The sequence below is a fragment of the Prunus mume genome, linkage group LG5 (assembly GCF_029339155.1).
Source record: "Prunus mume cultivar Tortuosa linkage group LG5, ASM2933915v1, whole genome shotgun sequence".
NCBI classification, from domain to species: domain Eukaryota; kingdom Viridiplantae; phylum Streptophyta; class Magnoliopsida; order Rosales; family Rosaceae; genus Prunus; species Prunus mume.
Window position 1 is genome coordinate 26,811,980 of NC_142702.1, and position 19,034 is coordinate 26,831,013.

General features: G+C 39.9%; 5 protein-coding genes, 1 non-coding gene and 1 pseudogene across 9 annotated transcripts; 5 read left to right on the forward strand and 2 right to left on the reverse strand.

The window, feature by feature from the left end:
• Positions 1-147: 147 nt before the first annotated feature.
• LOC103332844 (biotin/lipoyl attachment domain-containing protein) lies at positions 148-4,194 on the forward strand. Its single transcript, XM_008235603.2, has 9 exons — positions 148-402; positions 936-1,145; positions 1,657-1,721; positions 1,820-1,873; positions 2,413-2,673; positions 2,789-2,851; positions 3,381-3,449; positions 3,533-3,578; positions 3,838-4,194. The coding sequence occupies exons 1-9, from the start codon at positions 369-371 to the stop codon at positions 3,903-3,905; spliced, it is 870 nt and encodes a 289-aa protein (XP_008233825.2). The 5' UTR covers positions 148-368; the 3' UTR covers positions 3,906-4,194.
• Positions 4,195-4,331: 137 nt separating this feature from the next.
• LOC103332845 (DUF399 family protein, putative (DUF399 and DUF3411)) lies at positions 4,332-9,173 on the forward strand. Its single transcript, XM_008235605.2, has 7 exons — positions 4,332-5,520; positions 5,636-5,765; positions 5,937-6,467; positions 6,880-6,987; positions 7,152-7,700; positions 8,165-8,278; positions 8,812-9,173. Exons 1-7 carry the CDS (start codon positions 4,826-4,828, stop codon positions 8,974-8,976), a joined length of 2,292 nt encoding a protein of 763 aa, XP_008233827.2. The 5' UTR covers positions 4,332-4,825; the 3' UTR covers positions 8,977-9,173.
• Positions 9,174-9,312: 139 nt separating this feature from the next.
• On the reverse strand, positions 9,313-12,564 carry LOC103333059 (cation/H(+) antiporter 15-like). Its single transcript, XM_008235857.3, has 3 exons — positions 12,325-12,564; positions 10,997-11,998; positions 9,313-10,833 (listed from the first exon to the last, which is right to left on the reverse strand). The coding sequence occupies exons 1-3, from the start codon at positions 12,562-12,564 to the stop codon at positions 9,625-9,627; spliced, it is 2,451 nt and encodes an 816-aa protein (XP_008234079.3). The 3' UTR covers positions 9,313-9,624.
• Positions 12,565-13,112: 548 nt separating this feature from the next.
• On the forward strand, positions 13,113-13,185 carry TRNAR-ACG (transfer RNA arginine (anticodon ACG)). The gene has a single exon. It is a non-coding gene; the product is annotated as a tRNA-Arg (tRNA).
• A 1,231-nt stretch (positions 13,186-14,416) lies between these two features.
• LOC103332848 (protein EARLY RESPONSIVE TO DEHYDRATION 15-like) lies at positions 14,417-15,475 on the forward strand. Of its 2 annotated transcripts, none has more exons than XM_016794818.2 (3): positions 14,417-14,577; positions 14,684-15,022; positions 15,114-15,475. In XM_016794818.2, exons 2-3 carry the CDS (start codon positions 14,737-14,739, stop codon positions 15,278-15,280), a joined length of 453 nt encoding a protein of 150 aa, XP_016650304.1. In that variant the 5' UTR covers positions 14,417-14,577; positions 14,684-14,736; the 3' UTR covers positions 15,281-15,475. The 2 variants fall into 2 exon arrangements, with proteins under 2 accessions (XP_016650304.1, XP_008233829.2); XM_008235607.3 differs by having other exon boundaries at positions 14,418-14,577; positions 15,111-15,475.
• A 16-nt stretch (positions 15,476-15,491) lies between these two features.
• Positions 15,492-16,220, reverse strand: LOC103332847 (Heavy metal transport/detoxification superfamily protein). Of its 2 annotated transcripts, XR_016126939.1 has the most exons (3): positions 16,063-16,220; positions 15,885-15,960; positions 15,724-15,789 (listed from the first exon to the last, which is right to left on the reverse strand). XR_016126939.1 is itself a non-coding variant. In XM_089052153.1 (2 exons), the coding sequence occupies exons 1-2, from the start codon at positions 15,967-15,969 to the stop codon at positions 15,632-15,634; spliced, it is 243 nt and encodes an 80-aa protein (XP_088908279.1). In that variant the 3' UTR covers positions 15,492-15,631. The 2 variants fall into 2 exon arrangements, 1 of the variants encoding a protein (XP_088908279.1); XM_089052153.1 differs by lacking the exon at positions 16,063-16,220 and having other exon boundaries at positions 15,492-15,789; positions 15,885-15,969.
• A 516-nt stretch (positions 16,221-16,736) lies between these two features.
• Positions 16,737-18,117, forward strand: LOC103333060 (staphylococcal-like nuclease CAN2; annotated as a pseudogene). The gene is made up of 4 exons (XR_016126938.1): positions 16,737-17,223; positions 17,359-17,414; positions 17,500-17,614; positions 17,719-18,117. The product of XR_016126938.1 is annotated as a staphylococcal-like nuclease CAN2 (transcript).
• The last annotated feature ends 917 nt before the right edge of the window (positions 18,118-19,034 follow it).

Sequence of the window (19,034 nt, forward strand, 5' to 3'; positions counted from 1 at the left end):
AAAAGCCCATTGCATGTGAATTTGATATCAACGACAGTATTGCAAATCATAGATCACGTGACGTGCACGTGGCATGCGGGCCTGTGTGACTCTACGACATGCCGTGCGCAGTAATAAGTTAGCGACAAATGCTGGAAACTAAACGGAGAAACTGATGAGAGGGGCGGACATTTCGAAGATCAACCTCCCCAACTGTGCTTAACCAAACACACACGTAGTGACTACTCTTCTTCTTCAAGCTCTCGATCTAACCCACAAAATTCCTCTATAAATCGCCATCTCAGACCATTTTCACCATTTCTGGTTCGTCAAAATCCCCAGAAATCTCTCGTCTGCATTTTGCTCTACTCGATTAGCTCCCTCCAACAATGGAGTCCTCTGCTGTTTTCCGATCCTTTAACTGTAACTCTTTCGCTCTCTCTGTTTTCATGCTTTCATATTTACATACATCCATGCATAGATAATATATTTTGGTATTTTGAAGCTTAAGCAGTGAGTGTGCTTGCATTAGTTGTTAAACAATTTGAGCTATGAATTTATTTTGTTGTTTGTTTCGTGGACGAACTGATAGAAGAAAAATCAATCAAAATGCTGTAGATTTTTCAAAAAGGAAATAGAAGATTTTGATTATTTCTGGATAACTAACTAAACTAAGCTGGTTCTTGCACACGCTGTTTGTGAAGGGATTAATGTATTGAAAGATATATGGATATGGAGGTAACAAATTAGGCTCCAACGGTTTGAGATCTGACGTGATATTCATTTTCTTGTTATCTTTAACCGTCACGGATTTCTATGATAAGCTTACCTAGTGGATCTAATTTAAGAGGACAAATTGCATATCTTTTTACTTTACTCTGCGAAGTGCAGACTATTCAACTATTGTTGAAGCTTGATCCAAATTTGGATTCTTATAAGACAGTGTCAAATTGTAGGTTCTGTAGGCACAGTTTCTCATGTTTGGTCCTCGCTTGACAAGCCTGGTATGCTTCCTGCGTATAATACCGCAAGGCCTACCGTGAGTAGATCATACTTCCAAGGCTTGATGGTTAGTGAGAAGTTCATTTATTCTCCACAAAAGCGGAGGGGAGTGCCAGTATCATGTGTGAAGACATCTGAAGCTGCCAAGAGTGAAAAATCCAGCGGTATGTTTTAGATTTGTATGTCATTTTTGTTTGGAGGTGGGGCAGGATGCAATTTTAGATGTATGAGTTTTTTGAACCACATTTAGTGTTTTAGATTTGTATGTCATTCAGAACTCGAAACAGTGTATATTTCCATGTCCATAATTGAATATTACTTAAGTACCCACAACGTGATTTCTCAGCTGAAGTCACTTTCTACTGCATTCATTCTACATTCTACTCTTGCCTGGATATTTCGTAAAGCCTGATTTCCATGACACTGGTGCATCTGAAGATTATTTTTGTCAATGAGAGAATATAGTTTACATCTGGGTTTGCTTTCTTTCTTTTTTGTTTTAGTTTTTATAAACTTCTGGGATTTCATTTGTGTTCTGGTATGACACTGCCTCTCTCTGTGTTGGCCCATGGTAGAAATGTGCTTACACATGCTAATATGTCACTGTATCATAGTCTGAGTAAAATTATTAGAATTCCATCTTAGAGATGTTTTGATATTGGGCACTTTCAACAGATAGTAAGCCACAAGTCTCATCTGAGAGAACTACTCAACCCGCAACTTTTCCTAGTGGATTTGAGGTGAGAATATCTGTGTAAGGAAAAAAGTCTGTGATAAGACACATAGTTGTCTTTGAACTGTACCTTCTGGTTTGACACATAGTTGTCTTTATCATCAGGCACTAATGCTAGAAGTCTGTGATGAGACAGAAGTTGCTGAACTGAAACTTAAGGTAAATATCAACATCCATCAAGCAACCTGGTACTCTTGCAAATCTTTTGTTGTTGCCTTATGTGTAAATAAGATATGCATTTTATAGTAAAGAAAGAAAGTCAGTACTTCATTAAGAATCAGAAAAGCACTGGGTACTCAATATGTTAAGGTGATGATGAATACAAGGATCACCTTGTATCATAATATTAGTAGAGCGGCCTTAGCCTATCTATATTCAAGGGGTTTTCTTGCTTGTTAGAGCTTTAGTTTTGAGTAAGGACGTTTAGGCTTTACTAATAGAATATATAGGGCTTTCTCGCTTGTTTAGATTGCTTTGGCCTTGTCATCAGTATCTTGTTTAGTGAGGCCATGCAGTTAGCATAAGGGACAACATAAACCATTGTAGCATACATCATGGATTTCAGGACCTGGTTAAAGTTCATTAATCTCTAAGGCTTCTACCGTTTTATGGTATGGGTTGTCTAGAGTTGATTGTAATCTGCAAATTGGCTGTATTTTACATTCTCTTTTTTGACTGACCATGCATATCTGTGTTAGGTTGGAGACTTTGAAATGCATTTGAAGCGGAATATTGGAGCCACCAGTGCTCCTGTGTCGAGCATCTCGCCAGCAATAGCACCACCTATTCCAAGTAAACCCATGGTTGAATCAGCTCCTGCTCCCCCTCCAGCACCAGCACCAAAATCTTCTTCTGAAAAAGCCACTCCATTTACCAACACTTCTGTAGACAAGTCATCAAGATTAGCAGCCTTGGAGGCTTCTGGAGCTAATGGATATGTTCTGGTTTCTTCTCCTACGGTATGTGTTGTGCTTATGTCCGAGGAACAATTTGGTTCTTTTACTTTGTCCAGGACAATAACTACAATATAGCATCTAGGATTCACTTTCATCTTTTGTTTTTTGTGTGTTCAAGGTTGGTTCATTCCGAAGGGGTAGAACAGTGAAAGGAAAGAAGCAACCTCCAATCTGTAAAGAGGTATCTGTTTCATAACTCTGTTTGGTTCATCATATTTAATATTTTAGATTAGAAAATTCACGTAATATGTCATTCTTATGTCTTGTGTTCATATTTCCTTGTATTCCCATGTGCTTGTTTCAATGATAACCTGATTTAGCTCTCCTTATGCCTTAACCTTTGATAGCTATTTTCTACCTACAAAATAACACCCAGTGGATTCTTCTAAAATCCTGATTTAATCGAGTAAATCAAGAACTAAACTGATCCGTAATTAAATATCCATCTAGAAGATTGCATTTTCCGTAACAAGATCAATCTCTTAATAAGTCCCATATCTATAAGCATACAGGTAATTTTACAGACTACCTATCCTATGGGTGCCTTCATGTAGCTGTTATCAGGACTTAAGTCTACTAACAGTGTCTCGGGATCTTGATTTCCTTATCCAAATACTGGCAACATTTGATTCCTTAAACCATAAACCTTTTGTATAACCAACTTGGGAACATAACTTCAATTTGGCTTCTCTTGATTCCAAACTGTACAGGGTGATCTGATCAAAGGAGGACAAGTAGTTGGATATGTGGATCAGTTTGGCACTGAACTTCCTGTGAAGGTATGTTTTCCCTTTTGAGTTCCTTTAATGCGTGTTTTATACTACATACTTCGCTCATGATGGATTCTTGATATGTTGAGCAGTCAGATGTGGGCGGAGAAGTTTTGAAGCTCCTCTTCAATGACGGAGGTATAATGACTATTATCATTTTTCAATGCACGATATTTAAATGCTATCAAGTTGTGTCATATATAGGTGTACAATAAGAACTTAAATTAGCACTGCAAACAAGTATGGAATATGGTGCACAACTAAATTCGGAATACAAAAATCTCGAGTGTCTGCAAAGTGGCATTTATAAATGTTAGAGCTACATATTTTTACTTAAAAACTTATATGGCTGCGAATACCCTCTTATGGTTTTAATTGAATTGGTAATGATTCACAGAAGCCGTTGGTTATGGAGACCCACTTATCGCTGTCTTGCCATCATTTCACGGTATCAATATCAAGTGAGCTTTCTCTCTTCCGGTAAATTCTTGTTGAAGAGCTACGAGGCTTGCAGTTTTCCAGTCATTCTTTCCATCAGTGTCTATTTACGTTGTGGCATTAGGCGACACGTGTATTTCGCAATATTTATTTCAATATTTCTGGTCAGGAAAATTGACTGTAGATCAATGAATAATTTGATTGAGCTTCTTTAATCGTTGTGTTAGTCTATTGGACATTGTCTTTGTTGTTGGTGGTTAAATTCCGTGATAAATGTAGTGCGTATGAAGGGAAAACTTTTTTCTTTTCTTTTTCACTCAAATGTTGTATTGCATGGAAGTAGTAACATCTTAATTTGCCAGGCTTCATGTCCTCTCCGGTGGTTTTAATTGAAATAGTCTGGTCCATGCTCAGCCATCAAACTAAGCAAGCGTTCGTATCTCTCATATCCCTCTTTCCCTCGCTTTTTATTGGCAAAATAGTATTTCCCTCTTTTTTTCATTAGCGAAAAAACAAAAACAAAACAAAAGGCAACCAAATTATTAATATGATTAGGACAAATTTTTTTTAAATATTTTTTTTATAAACGTCCTCCTTGAATTAGCAGCACCACTCAAAATTTGATCCGTCACCTCCCGTACCTGGCAGATAATAATAAGAAAGTCAGACTGTTGGATAAAGTTGATAAATGTCCAGTTTTTTCACCATCCAGAAAAGTTTCAGAGTATTTTCCAAATTTATGTGACGAAGAAAACCTCAATTTCCGACCCCAAAAAAAAAAAAGACAAAAAAATAAAAGAATGATTGAAGGCGCCTAAACGTAAACGAAAAACGAACCAGACAGCCCATGCTTCTAAATCCGAAAATCAAACGACTCTCTGCCCTCCTCTCTTTCAGATAGACCATGTGGGACTGACTGTTAAACATTTTCTCCGCAAAAACAAAGAATGAAGACCCACACTAACAGAGGCTTCGCCACAACTGGTCCACTCCACGTAACGTCTCTTCCCCGAGCCTCACCGGAAATTTCCCTTCGCCGTCAACTTCCATCCGGAATCCATGTTTTTCGGCGAGTTTCATACGGTAAACGCCACCGCACCAAAATCTCCGTCATTCTCCGCCAGAATCAGGCCGAAACTTCCAAGCAGAATATCGCAAATTCGATAGAAAGTGCTGACGATTGCAACGAAGCTCGCCGGCGTCCGCTCCACACGAGGCGACACGCGCTACTCGCCCCTTCGCTGGCGCTCGGCGCGTGGTTTCTAAAATCGACAGTGGCGAGCGCAGAGGACGCTCCGTCGCCACCGCCGTCGCCGTCACAAACAGTACCAGTGCCGACAGCTGATGAGAAGAAAAAAGAGGAGGATGAGATAACGTCAAGAATATACGACGCGTCGGCGATTGGAGAGCCCGTGGCGGTGGGGAAGGACAAGAGCAAGGTGTGGGAGAAGGTGATGAATGCTCGGATATTGTACTTAGGTGAAGCCGAACAGGTTCCGATTCGCGACGACAAAGAATTGGAGCTGGAGATTGTGAAGAACTTATGGAAAAGGTGTTTGGAGAGTGAGAGAGCCTTATCTTTGGCTCTCGAAGCATTTCCTTCTGATCTTCAAGACCAACTCAATCAGTATATGAAGAAAAGGTTCTCTCTTAAATATTATATCTATTTAGCTTTTTATGTATAATCTACATTTCACACTCACTTGTATATTTTCTGTATTGCTTGTATTGATGCCTGCGCATATATGATGGCACAGCATAGATGGAGATGCTTTGAAGTCCTACACATCACATTGGCCACCTCAACGCTGGCAGGAGTATGAGCCCCTTCTAAGTTACTGTCGCGACAATGGAATTCGGCTTGTGGCTTGTGGTACTCCACTCAAGGTATTCTTACATTGCTTTCCTATAAATCAAACTAGCTAGCATCAATATATAATGGTGTATCTGGTACTGGTTGATTACTTAAGATTGTATTTTCTGCCACTTCTTAATTTTAGGGTGTGTATAGTAGGTTAATGAATAAAGAATGCATAGTGATTACTTTGGTTTTCATAGGTTTTACGGACTGTCCAATCGGAGGGAATTAGTGGGCTTTCAAAGGCTGATCGTAAAGCGTATGCTCCTCCAGCAGGTTCAGGCTTTATCTCAGGCTTCACTTCTAGCACACGCAGAACACCGGTTGATTCAAATTCTCCGAATCAATCTGTGCCTTTTGGGCCAAGCTCGTATCTTTCTGCACAAGCAAGAGTGGTTGAGGATTATACTATGTCCCAGATTATCTTACAGGCCATGGTGGATGGAGGAGCAAGTGGTATGCTAGTGGTGGTGACAGGTGCAAGCCATGTTAGATATGGGATTAGAGGGACAGGACTGCCAGCTAGAATTTCAACAAAGTTGCAAAAGAAAAACCAAGTAGTTATATTACTTGATCCTGAAAGACAGCACATACGACAGGAGGGAGAAGTTCCTGTTGCTGATTTCTTGTGGTATTCTGCTGCCAGACCCTGCAACAGGAATTGTTTTGATCGTGCTGAAATTTCCCGAGTTATGAATGCAGCAGGCAGGAGGCGAGATGCCCTTCCACAGGTTAGTATTCTTATTAAGGTTTTTTCTTTTGGTTTTTCTGGGAAATTATAGCTCCTACCAATCTCCCCTTAATGCATGCAGTAGGAGGTTACTTGTAGGTGGTATGTAGTTTTAATGGAACTAGTAGTTGACTGTTATGGTGGTTTTAGTTGTCAAGAAAAAAAGAGGGATTGTCTTATGCTATGATGAAATTAGAGGGATCATCTTAAACAACATGAATTGTTTATTTAGCTGAAATTTCACCTTTTCCAAAATGTAATTTTGGATTTAACAGATGACATTTGGATAACCGAGGTGAGGTGTCCTGTGTAGTGGGTTTGCAAGTCTCACGTGCTTTTAGACAAATATCAACTCTCCTTAATGATGTTTTTTTCCTTCTCTCAAGAAGACCAGACTGTGACATGCTTTTCAGGATCTTCAAAAAGGACTGGATCTTGGTTTGGTATCTCCAGAGGTATTACAGAACTTCTTTGATCTGGAGCAGTATCCTCTTATTTCAGAACTCACTCAACGTTTCCAGGTGTGCAGATTTGAAATTTTTATCTGTTAACTTATCTCATATTTGTAATGGAGGGAAAGGCTGAAAACCAATTGATGTCAATGAACCTAATTTTGAAGAGTTTGACACACAAAAAACCTAATTTTGAAGAGCACATAAGTTTACTTTAGCTCATCTTGATGCAGGGTTTCAGGGAAAGATTGTTGGCAGATCCTAAGTTCTTGCATAGATTAGCCATCGAAGAAGCTATATCAATAACTACTACTCTCTTTGCACAGTATGAGAGGCGCAAAGAAAATTTCTTTGAAGAGCTGGACTATGTTATCACGGACACTCTAAGGGGATCAGTTGTTGATTTCTTTACAGTGTGGCTTCCTGCCCCAACATTGTCGTTTCTTTCATATGCCGATGAGATCAATGTGCCTGATAGCATGGATGCTATTAAAGGTCTCATTGGGTCCATCCCTGATAATGCATTTCAAAAGAATCTTTTGGGGAAAGATTGGAGTATCAATTACAGACTTGCATCTGTGCTTTTGGGTGGTCTAAAACTAGCTGGTGTTGGAATTATATCCAGTATTGCGGCTGTTGCTGCCTCAAATGGTCTGTTTGCAGTTCGCAGATTCATTAATCCAGGTCTGGTCATTAATCAGCAAAAGAAAAGAACTCCAATACTTAAAACGGCAATAATCTATGGAGGCTTTCTTGGAACATCGGCAAATCTCCGTTATCAGGTAGAGAAGTACTTGTCTAATTAGTGTAACAGTAATCAAATTACAATTAAGGTTAACAGTCCACCAAAAACAAAAACAACAATAGAACAGCCAAATAAAGTAAACTAGCAACTCAACTCAAGGAACAACTAGTGACTCATGAAACAGCACCAACCCATGAGAATGAACAAAGAGAAATGGTATGTCTCAAAATTATTTTGAAGTCGATGGCCTCAAAAGATGCTTCCATTTTGAAAAGAGAAAGAGAGAGAAAAAGAAAACTGAGCTACAACCTGTTAAATTGGAGCTAAGTTGGCATCTTTTCTGCCTTATATATCAATGAACCTCATAAAGTCAGTCTTTCCAAGATTATATAGGATAGGACAATTTTTCTTTTCAGTATAACTAAATAAAAGCATATTTATACATCTTAATCATGTCTTATATTTCCTTTGGCATTAACTTGAATGTTGATTCTAATGCAGATTATTGCTGGAGTAATAGAACATCGACTTTCTGACGAATTTTCTTCTCAAACATTACTTGTAAATATGCTGTCTTTTGTTTCTCGGACAATAAACTCTTATTGGGGAACTCAGGTTAGAATCATCTTGATATTCTGCAAGTTTAAATTCATTTGTTCCTTTACTTTTCAAAGATTAACTAAGCCATGGTGACCATATTATTATTCTTCCTGAAACCCATGTGTTGGAACCTGGCTCATCCCATGATTGTGCTAGTTGTAATTATGTATGTGTAGAGAATATATACTTCACAGAATGAAAGACGGGGATCTTTTTCAGAATGTCTTAAGTGAATAATTTGTAATATGTAAGCCATGTGTTTAGGGAACCTGGCACATTCCATTATTGTATTTATTTGTCATTATGTTCATTATTATGTATTCTACCAGTAGTACACTGTTGTTTATATAACCCTTTCATAAACTATGTGGATCTTTTTCTAGCTTTTATTTGGCTTTTGTTTATGTGAGCCCTTGTTGCAATCCTTGTGAATAACTTGATCTTGATTAATCTTCTATGCGAACCTTTGTTGGTCACAATAACTAAAATGCAATTAGATAAGCTTGTTGCCCGATGTTGTTTCTGATGTATCCTCTTGACTGCTGCAGCAATGGATTGATCTTGCACGCTTTACTGGTCTGCAAACGCGGAAGAGTGAATCGTCCCAAACGCCAGATTCTACTAACCAAACGCCAGATTCTACTAACCAAATGCCAGCACTGGAATGTAACAACACAGAGGAGACAAATATAGATGAAATCCAGAACAAATGAGGTGATATCCCACTTTATGTCTTCATACTAATTAGCAGATTTTGCTCTAAAAGCTGCTGGGAGAGATCTCAAAGAAACGGATTTTGGTCCTTAGCTTTACATGTAATACTTCCATTACGTACCCAATTGCTTAATGCGCTTGTAAGATACAATTCTTTCAATTTTGATGATCATAAATGCAATATTCTATAATTAAATGCTTAGTGTGTGTGTGTGTGTGTGTGTGTGAGCATACTTTTCAAATCACATCTAATCTGTAGGTCGGTGCTGTGTAGAAGAATATAGATTGAAATTATCTCATAGCAAAATGAATAGAGAAACCTTGATGAAGGGATATATGTTTCTCTTCAAAGTTCAAACCATTGATTGGAGTTTTCTTCCCTACTGTTACGGAACTAATGGTAGGGTTGGAGGGTATGAAGAGTGCCAAAGATGCGGGATTTGAAGCTGGCTACACTTGTCATGAGCGGTTGTAGAATGTTTTGTCGCAAATTGGGCCTCGTAAAATGTAATGAGGTTGCAGATCAGACGTGTAAAATTTCGTTGACAATATATAAAGGAAAAATCAAAGGGCAAAAATGAATGGGTCTAAGTTTGAAAAGGAAAGAGAAGACCAACACAAGACGAAGAGTTTCTAAGCTCTAAGCTCTATTTCCTATCATGTTCATTGACTGTAATTGTCCACGATCCTCTTACTGTTTCCTCAGGTGCATCATGAATTAGCGGTTCTCTGTCAATTGGTTGATTCCGGCTAACCGGTTTTCCTCCTATTCTCTGTTGTTGCAACACTAATACAGAAACTGAACAATGAAAGTCCGGGGAAGCAAGCATGTCTCCGATGATTCCAAGCTCCGGGCACTCACTCCACTCACCAAGCCCTGAAAGAAGTGGAGAGTCCTGATGGTGCCTCCCTACCAACATCAAATCAAAACAATCCACCATTGATCTGATAACAGCAGACAACCGTGCTCCATCTCTTACCACCTCCTCCACAACAACAAACCGCTCGTTGTCTCCATTGGCTACCCGGTATTCCTCAAGCAAGTCAGAGTCCCGCTTCCGGTCTTTACTATTTTCTTCTCCAAAGAGAAGGAACCGTGCAACTGTTAAGTCCACACTTGGATGCCTTGCCATGCGAGCTCCATAGGCCAGTGCCTCTGTATCATCTGCACCACCAATGAAGATCACAGCAACATGGCATACATACCGGCTGGCTAGCATTGACACCGACCCGCCTAGGACCCCTCGATCGATGAGAATTCCAACGGAGCAAGGTGCCTTATCGAGGACATTGATGTTCATGGATTGGAGGGGTCGGTTAACTGACCCAATGCTGCCATCTATGGCCCATTGCTTGTGAAACGGCATGATCACAAGGTTTACCCTCTTCTCAAATGCTAACCGGCAAATATCATCATGCATTGTTACATAACTCGAGATGGAAGTGTATGCTTGGAGGGTGGCGTACCCTTCATTGTATTGCTCGTATTGCCTCATGGCTTTGACAATATGGCCAGACGAGCTGTTGTCTAAGGTGTCATGGGGACGGTGTGACACAAGAACAGGGTTGGTTCGCCCCACAAGCTCAGTGAGGACGAGGGCTATGACTGCAACAGGGTTCTGTTCTGTAGCATTTGATACTTCCAGGACGTTTATGAATGTGGGAACGTTCTCTTGGTTGTGGATGCATGCTAGGATTCGGAGCTCCGACTCACGTTTCAAATGCTGGATTGTACTTCTTCTCGTCACTGCATATTGCATTGAAGGATCATAAAGATGTCTTATCAAGGGTGTTACCACTGCTGTTATGAGCACCACTGAGATCACGACCAGCGCAAATTCTTGATCAGTCAGAACCTGTAAAATAAATTCATCATATAATTCAAGATTAGCATTGGTACTCACTCAAAGTAGTTAGAGAAAAATGCACAACAGAATCTGTAAGGGCTGATGGATGGAGAAGGTGCTGCTGAGAACTTCAAAAGTAAATGAGAGAGTTTCAAGTGATTGAGACTCAGACCTTGCTTTGCTTAAACAGGTTGAACATGACAAGCTCTGTGATGCCTTTTGAGTTGAGGATGAGGCCAAGCACAAAAGCTTGGCGCAGAGGCACATCGAAATAGCTGGCTGGCAACATTACAGCTCCTATCTTCACCAGGCTAGAAAAGATAACCACCACCCCCACAATCCACACAGACCGAGGATGAATCCTGAAGATGTTCGTTTTCAGCCCACTATTGGCAAGGTAAGTTGGATAGAATATTCCTGTAGCCATGATTTCCACCTTCATCACCAAAGCCGCTCCCAACGGCGGTCCTTCAGGCACCGCATAGCCAAGCACTAGGGGTCCAAGTAAGAAATGCTGGCTTACAAGCTCACTGATAAATCCACACAAAATAACAAAGAGGAAAATGGTGACAATATATGACTCCTTGACAGATTTCCCTTCCTCTATACGGTTTAGCATCCATAGTATGATTGGTCTGAGCACATACGCAATGCCAAGCACAAATACTAGTGCTGATAGTAGTTCAAACGTTGGAATTAATAAATTCCTGGTCCTATTATCCAAAATTGCCATACCAATCGCGACCAGGGCAATGCCGAGAACATCACAAAACATTGTTATAGAGAGGGCCAGGCGGCCCAGTTCGGTGTTCATGAGTTTGAGCTCAGCTAGTAAACAAGCAACAACAAGGGAACTTGATATACACTGTGATCCAGCTATACATGGGAGTGCCATCTTAAGGGTTTCGTCCATGGCGAGATAGTTCATCATAACGAACACTAGGCATTCAGGGAGCGCTAATGTGAAGAAGAACACTGAAATTCCAATGGTCACCGCCCTTCTATCTGGCCTTAACATTCTTCCCGCGTTCATCTTCACTCCTATTGAAAAAAGGAAGAACATGAGGCCGAATGTTGCAGTAGTTTCGAACACATTGGCGCCTTTTACGGGGAAGAGGATGCGTGAGACTTCCTTTTTATGCCCCAGAACTGACGGGCCGAAAATTATACCACCCTGACAACCACACATAATTTTCATTTGTTAGATACATGCACAATGAGAAGGATATAGCTAGCTAGGTAATGATCCTTTTCCTTACTAAATGCTACACATTGATTTTCAAATTCATATATGTATAGGATAATCATATCAAACTTTTCTTCTTATCTTTTTTTGTTCAACTAGGTTGTTTGATTCTTCATTTTAACGAGTATTTACTTTGTTTATATACCCTTTAATGCAGAAAGCTAAACAATTCGACATGGTGAATTCTCACATATATAGAAATTATGCAAAAAAACTATGTATAAGTTTTGTCAATATAGAGATTGAAACCTTACAAAAATTTGAGAAACGATAGTGGACTGTCCCATAGGTTTGAGACAGAGATTGATCAACTGTGAGACTACGCCAATTACAGACAACTGCATCAAAAGAAGAGATGTAGCGGAACGCAGAGGGCTTCTGTGGCGCCACACACCCCCGGAAGCTATGCTGCTGTGGGGATCTTGGCAAACCAGAGTCACATTATCTACTGCCTGTTGGATTTCTCCAATCAAGTGATTTATTTCCATGCTCATCTTGATCGAACTTTGCTTGCAGGAAGAACAAGAACAAGAAAGAAAGAAAGAAGGAGGAAGAAAGAAGGCAACAGCTACCATACACATGCACACACACTCAGAGAGAAATGGGAGGTGAAGCTGATATCTTGGAATTTATATTATTGACGGGCATTCATACAACAAATGGACTTCACATATCCTGCAAAATAGAATTATCTAAATTCGAGCCTTGAGAAATTTGCGGCAACTGAGCTATATTTGTGTATCAAACATGCATATCAATCCTTGTCACGCATGAGTTTATACATTATGTGTTAAGCTCTATCATCATTTTAGTCATCGACCGTGTGATGTTCCGAATTTTCGACAAAGCGAGGTGCTTGGGACTAATGAATCTCAAGAAGAAATTTAAGGTTGTTTAGCGAGGTGCCCGATGATCAAACTGTGCCATAATTTATACGGTTTCCATTCCATGTCTTCCCCCAAAGCCCAAACGTTAGTGTGTCTTGCTCGTTAATTACAAGAAACGAATGTGTATATTAATGACAACGGAATAATCAACAAGCGACTCTGTGGCCCAATGGATAAGGCGCTGGTCTACGGAACCAGAGATTCTGGGTTCGATCCCCAGCAGAGTCGACTTTTTATTTGTATTTTTGCGTCCTACCGAACCAAATAAAACGAAACCTAGTTAGTTTTCCACCGTATATATTTATGAGTAAGGCTATGTATTATTTATTTGTTCGAAAATAACTTCATTTATTTTTGATAAATTATATCCACCCCATCATTTATACCAACCAAAATTTGAGATTTTTTTTTTGGTTGTAAAATTCGGTAATAAGAGAAAATTTCACAAAGGACACAAATTAGAGATTATTCTAAAGTGTCACTTTAACCCAAAATTAAGGTTATGGTTCACCTCAATTAAAATGTGTTGCTATGTGTCATTTATGATGACCCAATTTGAATCAAGGTCACACCTTAACACAATTTTTCCCTTGCGTGGTATTGGTGCAATTATGAATTAGTTCAGTTGATTAAGAGGACTTCCATCGGGAGGCTCCAGTCTTGGCAAGAGTCCCTTAGGCCCCCAGTCCAATTTCCAGTGCCTAAGTCTTGTCAGGACAAGAGCTAGGCTCCACCAACCTGGACAAGCCCAAAAGTAAGACTTGCACAGCAACCTGACCTAATGCTAGCGTCATTATGACGAGAGCAATTAATTTAAATAACAAACAAATTGAAAAAAAAGAAGGGAAAACAATAATAAAAAATTTCATAATTTTTATTATTATAAATACCTAGCCATATTCTTTATATCATACACCAAAATTATATACAAAATTTTCTTCTCGTATATCATGTGAATAGTAACAATCATTGTTCCCCCTTATCTTTTGTCATTATAAATAAGTGAAAATGCTCTAAAGATAGTGTGTCTTCTCCCTTCAAGTCCGAATTCCCTTCTTTGTAATAGGACATTAGATTTTTTTTGGGTCAGAAATAGTAAATTAGATTAATCCAAAATAATTTAGACGATATAATTCTCTGCCATAATGGTATTGTCGTGTAGTATACGTGTAAAGTATCGTGTATGTTGATAAGTGGATAAGACTGAAGTGGCTTTTGGCCGGTCCCCCTTTGGCGTGGCCTAGAAATACAATAAACCAATACGGTGGGCCCTCTGTCAGATCCACTGCACTCGAACCTCGAAAATAAATAAATAAATAAAAAGAAAACGTCGGGCCTGTGGGCAAAATCTACCAGTTTTGGACTTTGGAAAACTCGAGAAAAAATTTATAGTGGGCCCAATTTCTCATTTTTGTCGTCATTTTACCTCAACTCACTCAGTGACCCACCGACCACACTTTTTTCACCCCTTTCAATAAATTAATTAATTATGTCTGATTTCCTTCTTAATTTGCCTATTTATAGTCTGAGAGTCGCAACGTAAAGATTACGGATATTTTTAACTCTTATCCTCATCCGCCCATTCATCATCATCACCTTCGACGCTCCAGTTTCTTTAGGGTTTCTCTCTCTCTCTCTCTCCTCTCTCTCTCTTCTCTAAATAATGTTGCGAGTTTTTGTTTGTTTGTTCGTTCGTATTTTGATTGTTGAGCTACGTCGTTTTCAGATTCATCACAGCAGCCGCATCAGCAGCAGCAGCAGCAAAACAGCGAACTGGCGATGGACGTGATTTCCAGGAGGACGACGACGACGACATCGTCGACTTTGAATCCGAACGCTCCGATGTTCGTGCCGTTGGCGTATCGGACGGTGGAGGACTTCTCCACCGAGTGGTGGGCCCTAGTCCAGTCCTCCCCTTGGTTCCAAGACTACTGGCTCCAGGAGCGCTTCCAAGATCCCCAAAACGACCCCTTCTTTCCCGATATTAATGATCCTGCCCTCCCCGACGACGTCGATGCTCTCTTCGACGACGTTCACTACCCCAACGACAACACACAGGTTCAGCGTAAGTAACTCTAAAATCTACTCTTCTGCTCTGAGTCAACTCGCCAGAGTTCCCGATCTAACTCTGTTCTGTCTCTCGTTTCTTGTAGCAGAGGAGGAGGAAGAGGAGAAGGATTTTCACAAGGAGCTGGTTTCCATGGGACTGTTGAAATGGCGAAAGGGTCGGCCTTTGGCTGAGGCTCCCAGGTTCATCGAAAAGGCTCCTAAGATTGTGAACGTGATGAAAGTGAGTCCGCGGGCGATTCAGCAGCCGAGGTAGACCGAGTCGCTGTCTCAGCCTCACAGAGTTTGATTGATTATGTAGTCTTTGTACATAAGAAGCAAGCATGTTTATTTTTATTTTATTTTTAGTTTTCAGTCTTCTGTTCATGTTGTTCATGTACTCTGTTGGTGTGTGCCAACTTTTTTACTTGCTTTCTTTGATCAATAAACTAATGAATCTGATTTGAGATTTGATTTTGTTCATCATCTAATTCAATTTGGGAGGAACCATTTTATTTATTGTAGCAGAGATTAAAATGCAAAATTGAAGGCGATGTGAATCCCCTCAAAAGATCAAAACCCTAATAAGATGGAAATTACAGCAAGATTTTATGATTATTGTTGTTGTTCAAGAATTTACTCCCTCTCCCTCTCCTTGTCCTTCTTCTTCCCAAGTGGTTGCCATCTTTCCAATCTTTTGAAGAACCCTAACGACTTGTTCTGTTGTAACGTTTCCAGTCACTGTGACCTTGTTCAGTTGTGCGTCCACATTATATGTTTCAATATCTGCTAGTAGGGGAAAAAAGAAACGAACCAAAATATTGTGTTAGCAAATCACAAAAATGGATTCAATAGGTTTCAGAGGTATAAATTAGAATTACCTTCAATCTTCTTGATGGCCTTCAAGATTTTCTTGATGCATTCCTCGCAATGCAAACCTACCTTCAATTCCACAACCTGATGCATGCAACCAAACATGGGAAATTTTCAATCCATTAGCTCAAACAAAGAAAAAATCAAACTTGAAGTCTGCAACCATTCAGTTTTGATGGAGCTTACATTTCCCATTCAGTTTTGATGGACTGAGCAAGAAAGTGAGAATTGTGAAGTGGGAAGAAAGAGTGTGTTGTTTGTTGCTTACATAGTGAGTCCAAAGTGAGAGACATATATTAACAAACAGTGTTGAGTTTGGAGGTATTGGATTCTTTACGTGATTGGTGGGAACTTTTTTTTTTAATTTCTCCACTTTGTGTAAAGCTACTTTGTTCTTGATTGCTGACAGCAACTGGCCTCTGCATATATTAGTTTGGGTCGGCAAAAAAATCATGAAGCTGCCGGGTTTGGTTGGGGCAAAGATTGGGAATATATTGTTTTATTATCTGCTTATTCATCAAAGGATGGCCCAGATTTTGAATGTTAATATTCGGTTCACACAAAGAAATGCAGAAAGAACCGTCAATTTTGGTGAAAGAAAGATGCTTTGCTGTCATCCATTGTTCAGTGGACAGTGGCAAACTAAAGCAGACTAATGGGTGTCTGTCAATAGACCTCTTTGGTGATGTTTCTACCCACAACCTCGAATTGGGTTTGGATTGAAATTGAAATTGCACCAATTTTTCAGAGACTGATGATTAGGGCCAATCTGGGCAACCCCACAAGTTGGGTTTGGGCTAATTTCTTTTTTTTATGGGCTGAAATTGTTACAATCAACAATGGAAGTGAAGTGACATTAATGGATGTTTCCCTGCTCTATAAATTGTATCTGGTAGTGTAAAGATGAACTAAACTCATTAAACCAGAGCTCACACATGTGACAATGAAGATGATGAACTGATATTATTAAATAGACAGGGTCCCCTGTTTTTTCTTTTCATTCCATTTCTTTGTAGAATTCTTTCACTTCATCATGTGACATGTTTTATGGCCTGCCGTGCAATATTCACGAAGATCAAATAAGACCTCTACAATATTGATCAATTGAGTTTTAGTTTCAGTAACAACCTAAACTGATGAATTTCTTGTAGCTCTGTGCCTAGGAGGAGCACTTGCAAAATGGGGTTACTGGGAAAGTTCTTCAGGTTCCTCCTATTGGGGCATTGCTGTAAACCAACAACCACTGGGGGCGACTCTGAGTCGCTTGGCCCTCACGGCATCTCTGCTGCCACACTCGGCATTTGGGCTCTTGCCTACGACCTTTTCAACTTCGAGATCACCTGTCAAGTATGTTTTTTCCAACTTTTTGAACTTCGTTGACGGTCTTTTGTTGCTTAGTGGATTGTAAATTGTAATGTTGAATGCTTCTCAATTCTCATTCAATTTGTATGTGTCAGCTAAATATATGCATAATGATATTAGGTCCCAGAAGATCTCAGTCAGCATGTTGTCTCATCCAAGAAGGCTCAAGCTAACTGGTAATCAGCAAGCAATTATCTGTCTCATTACTCTACAATTGGGAAGAAAGCAGACGTTGAGAAATTTATGTCCATATATATAAAGGTATAGAAAACTAGTTGAGACATGGAGAGAAGCAAAACAACCACCAAGGACAGAGGAAGAGGCAGCTAGGCTTGTTATACAAACCCTCAAGGGACACAAAAAGGCTGATGTTCAGGTACATTGCCACAATATTCAATCTGTTACATGTTGCTCTGAGAACACCACTGTAATTTGGAATATGGTAGCATAAAATATTCTTTTGTGATTGCTTATCTACAGGGCTTATTGGATTTCTATGGTCTCCCTCGTCCCCATTCTCTTTGTCAAAGTTTCTGCTGGGGTCCCAACTTCATTGTCTCGAGGAGTAAAGTTTGAGTTCCGGACACTACCAGTAATGAAAACAATTTTGCTCTCCAATTACTCATTTTCACCACAACCAAACCAATTGCTTGCCCGGAGAGACTAGTTCCGATAGGTGTATCATTTTGGTGAAACCAGGTTGATGCAAAAGCTGTTCCAGATGGCGATGGAGTGACAGTTTATGTCAGCACAGCAGATCCCAGAGAATCCTCCTGTGTTCCGAGCGATGTGCAGATAGCAGCCATCCAAGATCAGAAGCACGCGCTGATAAGAATTATACCAAGGCAGATGAACTTCACCCAAAAATCATTGATGCTGGATATCGGTACGTAGGATATTTTGATATGCTTCTCTTCTTGCATTAATTAGTCATTTTCAACACAAGTTTCTGATTGCTTTTACCCCTCCATTCAGGGTACTGAATGTTCAAAACGAGGAGATCCTTGCTCGAAAGTATCGAATTCGACTGAGGTAAAATTTTCTGTAGCTTAATTATGTATTCCAACTAGCTGAACTGCACTGCACTGCATTTATTCTACTAGTGAAAGTCGATTGATTTTGGGAGAAAACAGGGGCATAGACGCACCGGAGACTTTAATGCCGTATGGACAAGAAGCCAAAGAGGAGCTGGTTAAGCTTCTTGAGGGCATGTGCTTGAGTGTCCTTGTCTATGGGGAAGACCGTTGTGGCCGCTGTGTGGCTGACGTATACTGCAATGGCATATTTGCACAGGAAGTAATGCTCAAGAAGGGTGCTGCATGGCATTACACAGCCTAAGATCAGCGCTCTGAATTTGCAAGGGTGAGTAAAATCATATTTTTAATTCTGTATTTACACAAGGGATATTTGTTGAAATGTCACCTGTAGTTTCAATTTGTCACCTGAATTTTTTTTTTAAGAGAAATGCCACCTAAACTTTTCAAAATCTATAATTTATCATCTGACTTTAACATCATCCAATTTTCCATCCGTAATTAAGGGTATTTTAGTCCTCCCCAACCACACCTCCCCTCTCCTCTGTTTTTTTTTTCTCCCCCCAAGACCTGAGCATGGAAGGGATGGGCTGCCATATCTGCCAAGGTGCAATCAAAACCACACCTCCCCAGACCCAAAAAAAAAACACCTCCCCTCTCCTCTATTTCTCTGTATAGTTACAGGAGGTATGGTGGGAATTTCTTCGTGAATTTGTTGGGGAAGTGGCAAGAGTCTAAATATTTCATTTAGGTGATCCAGTT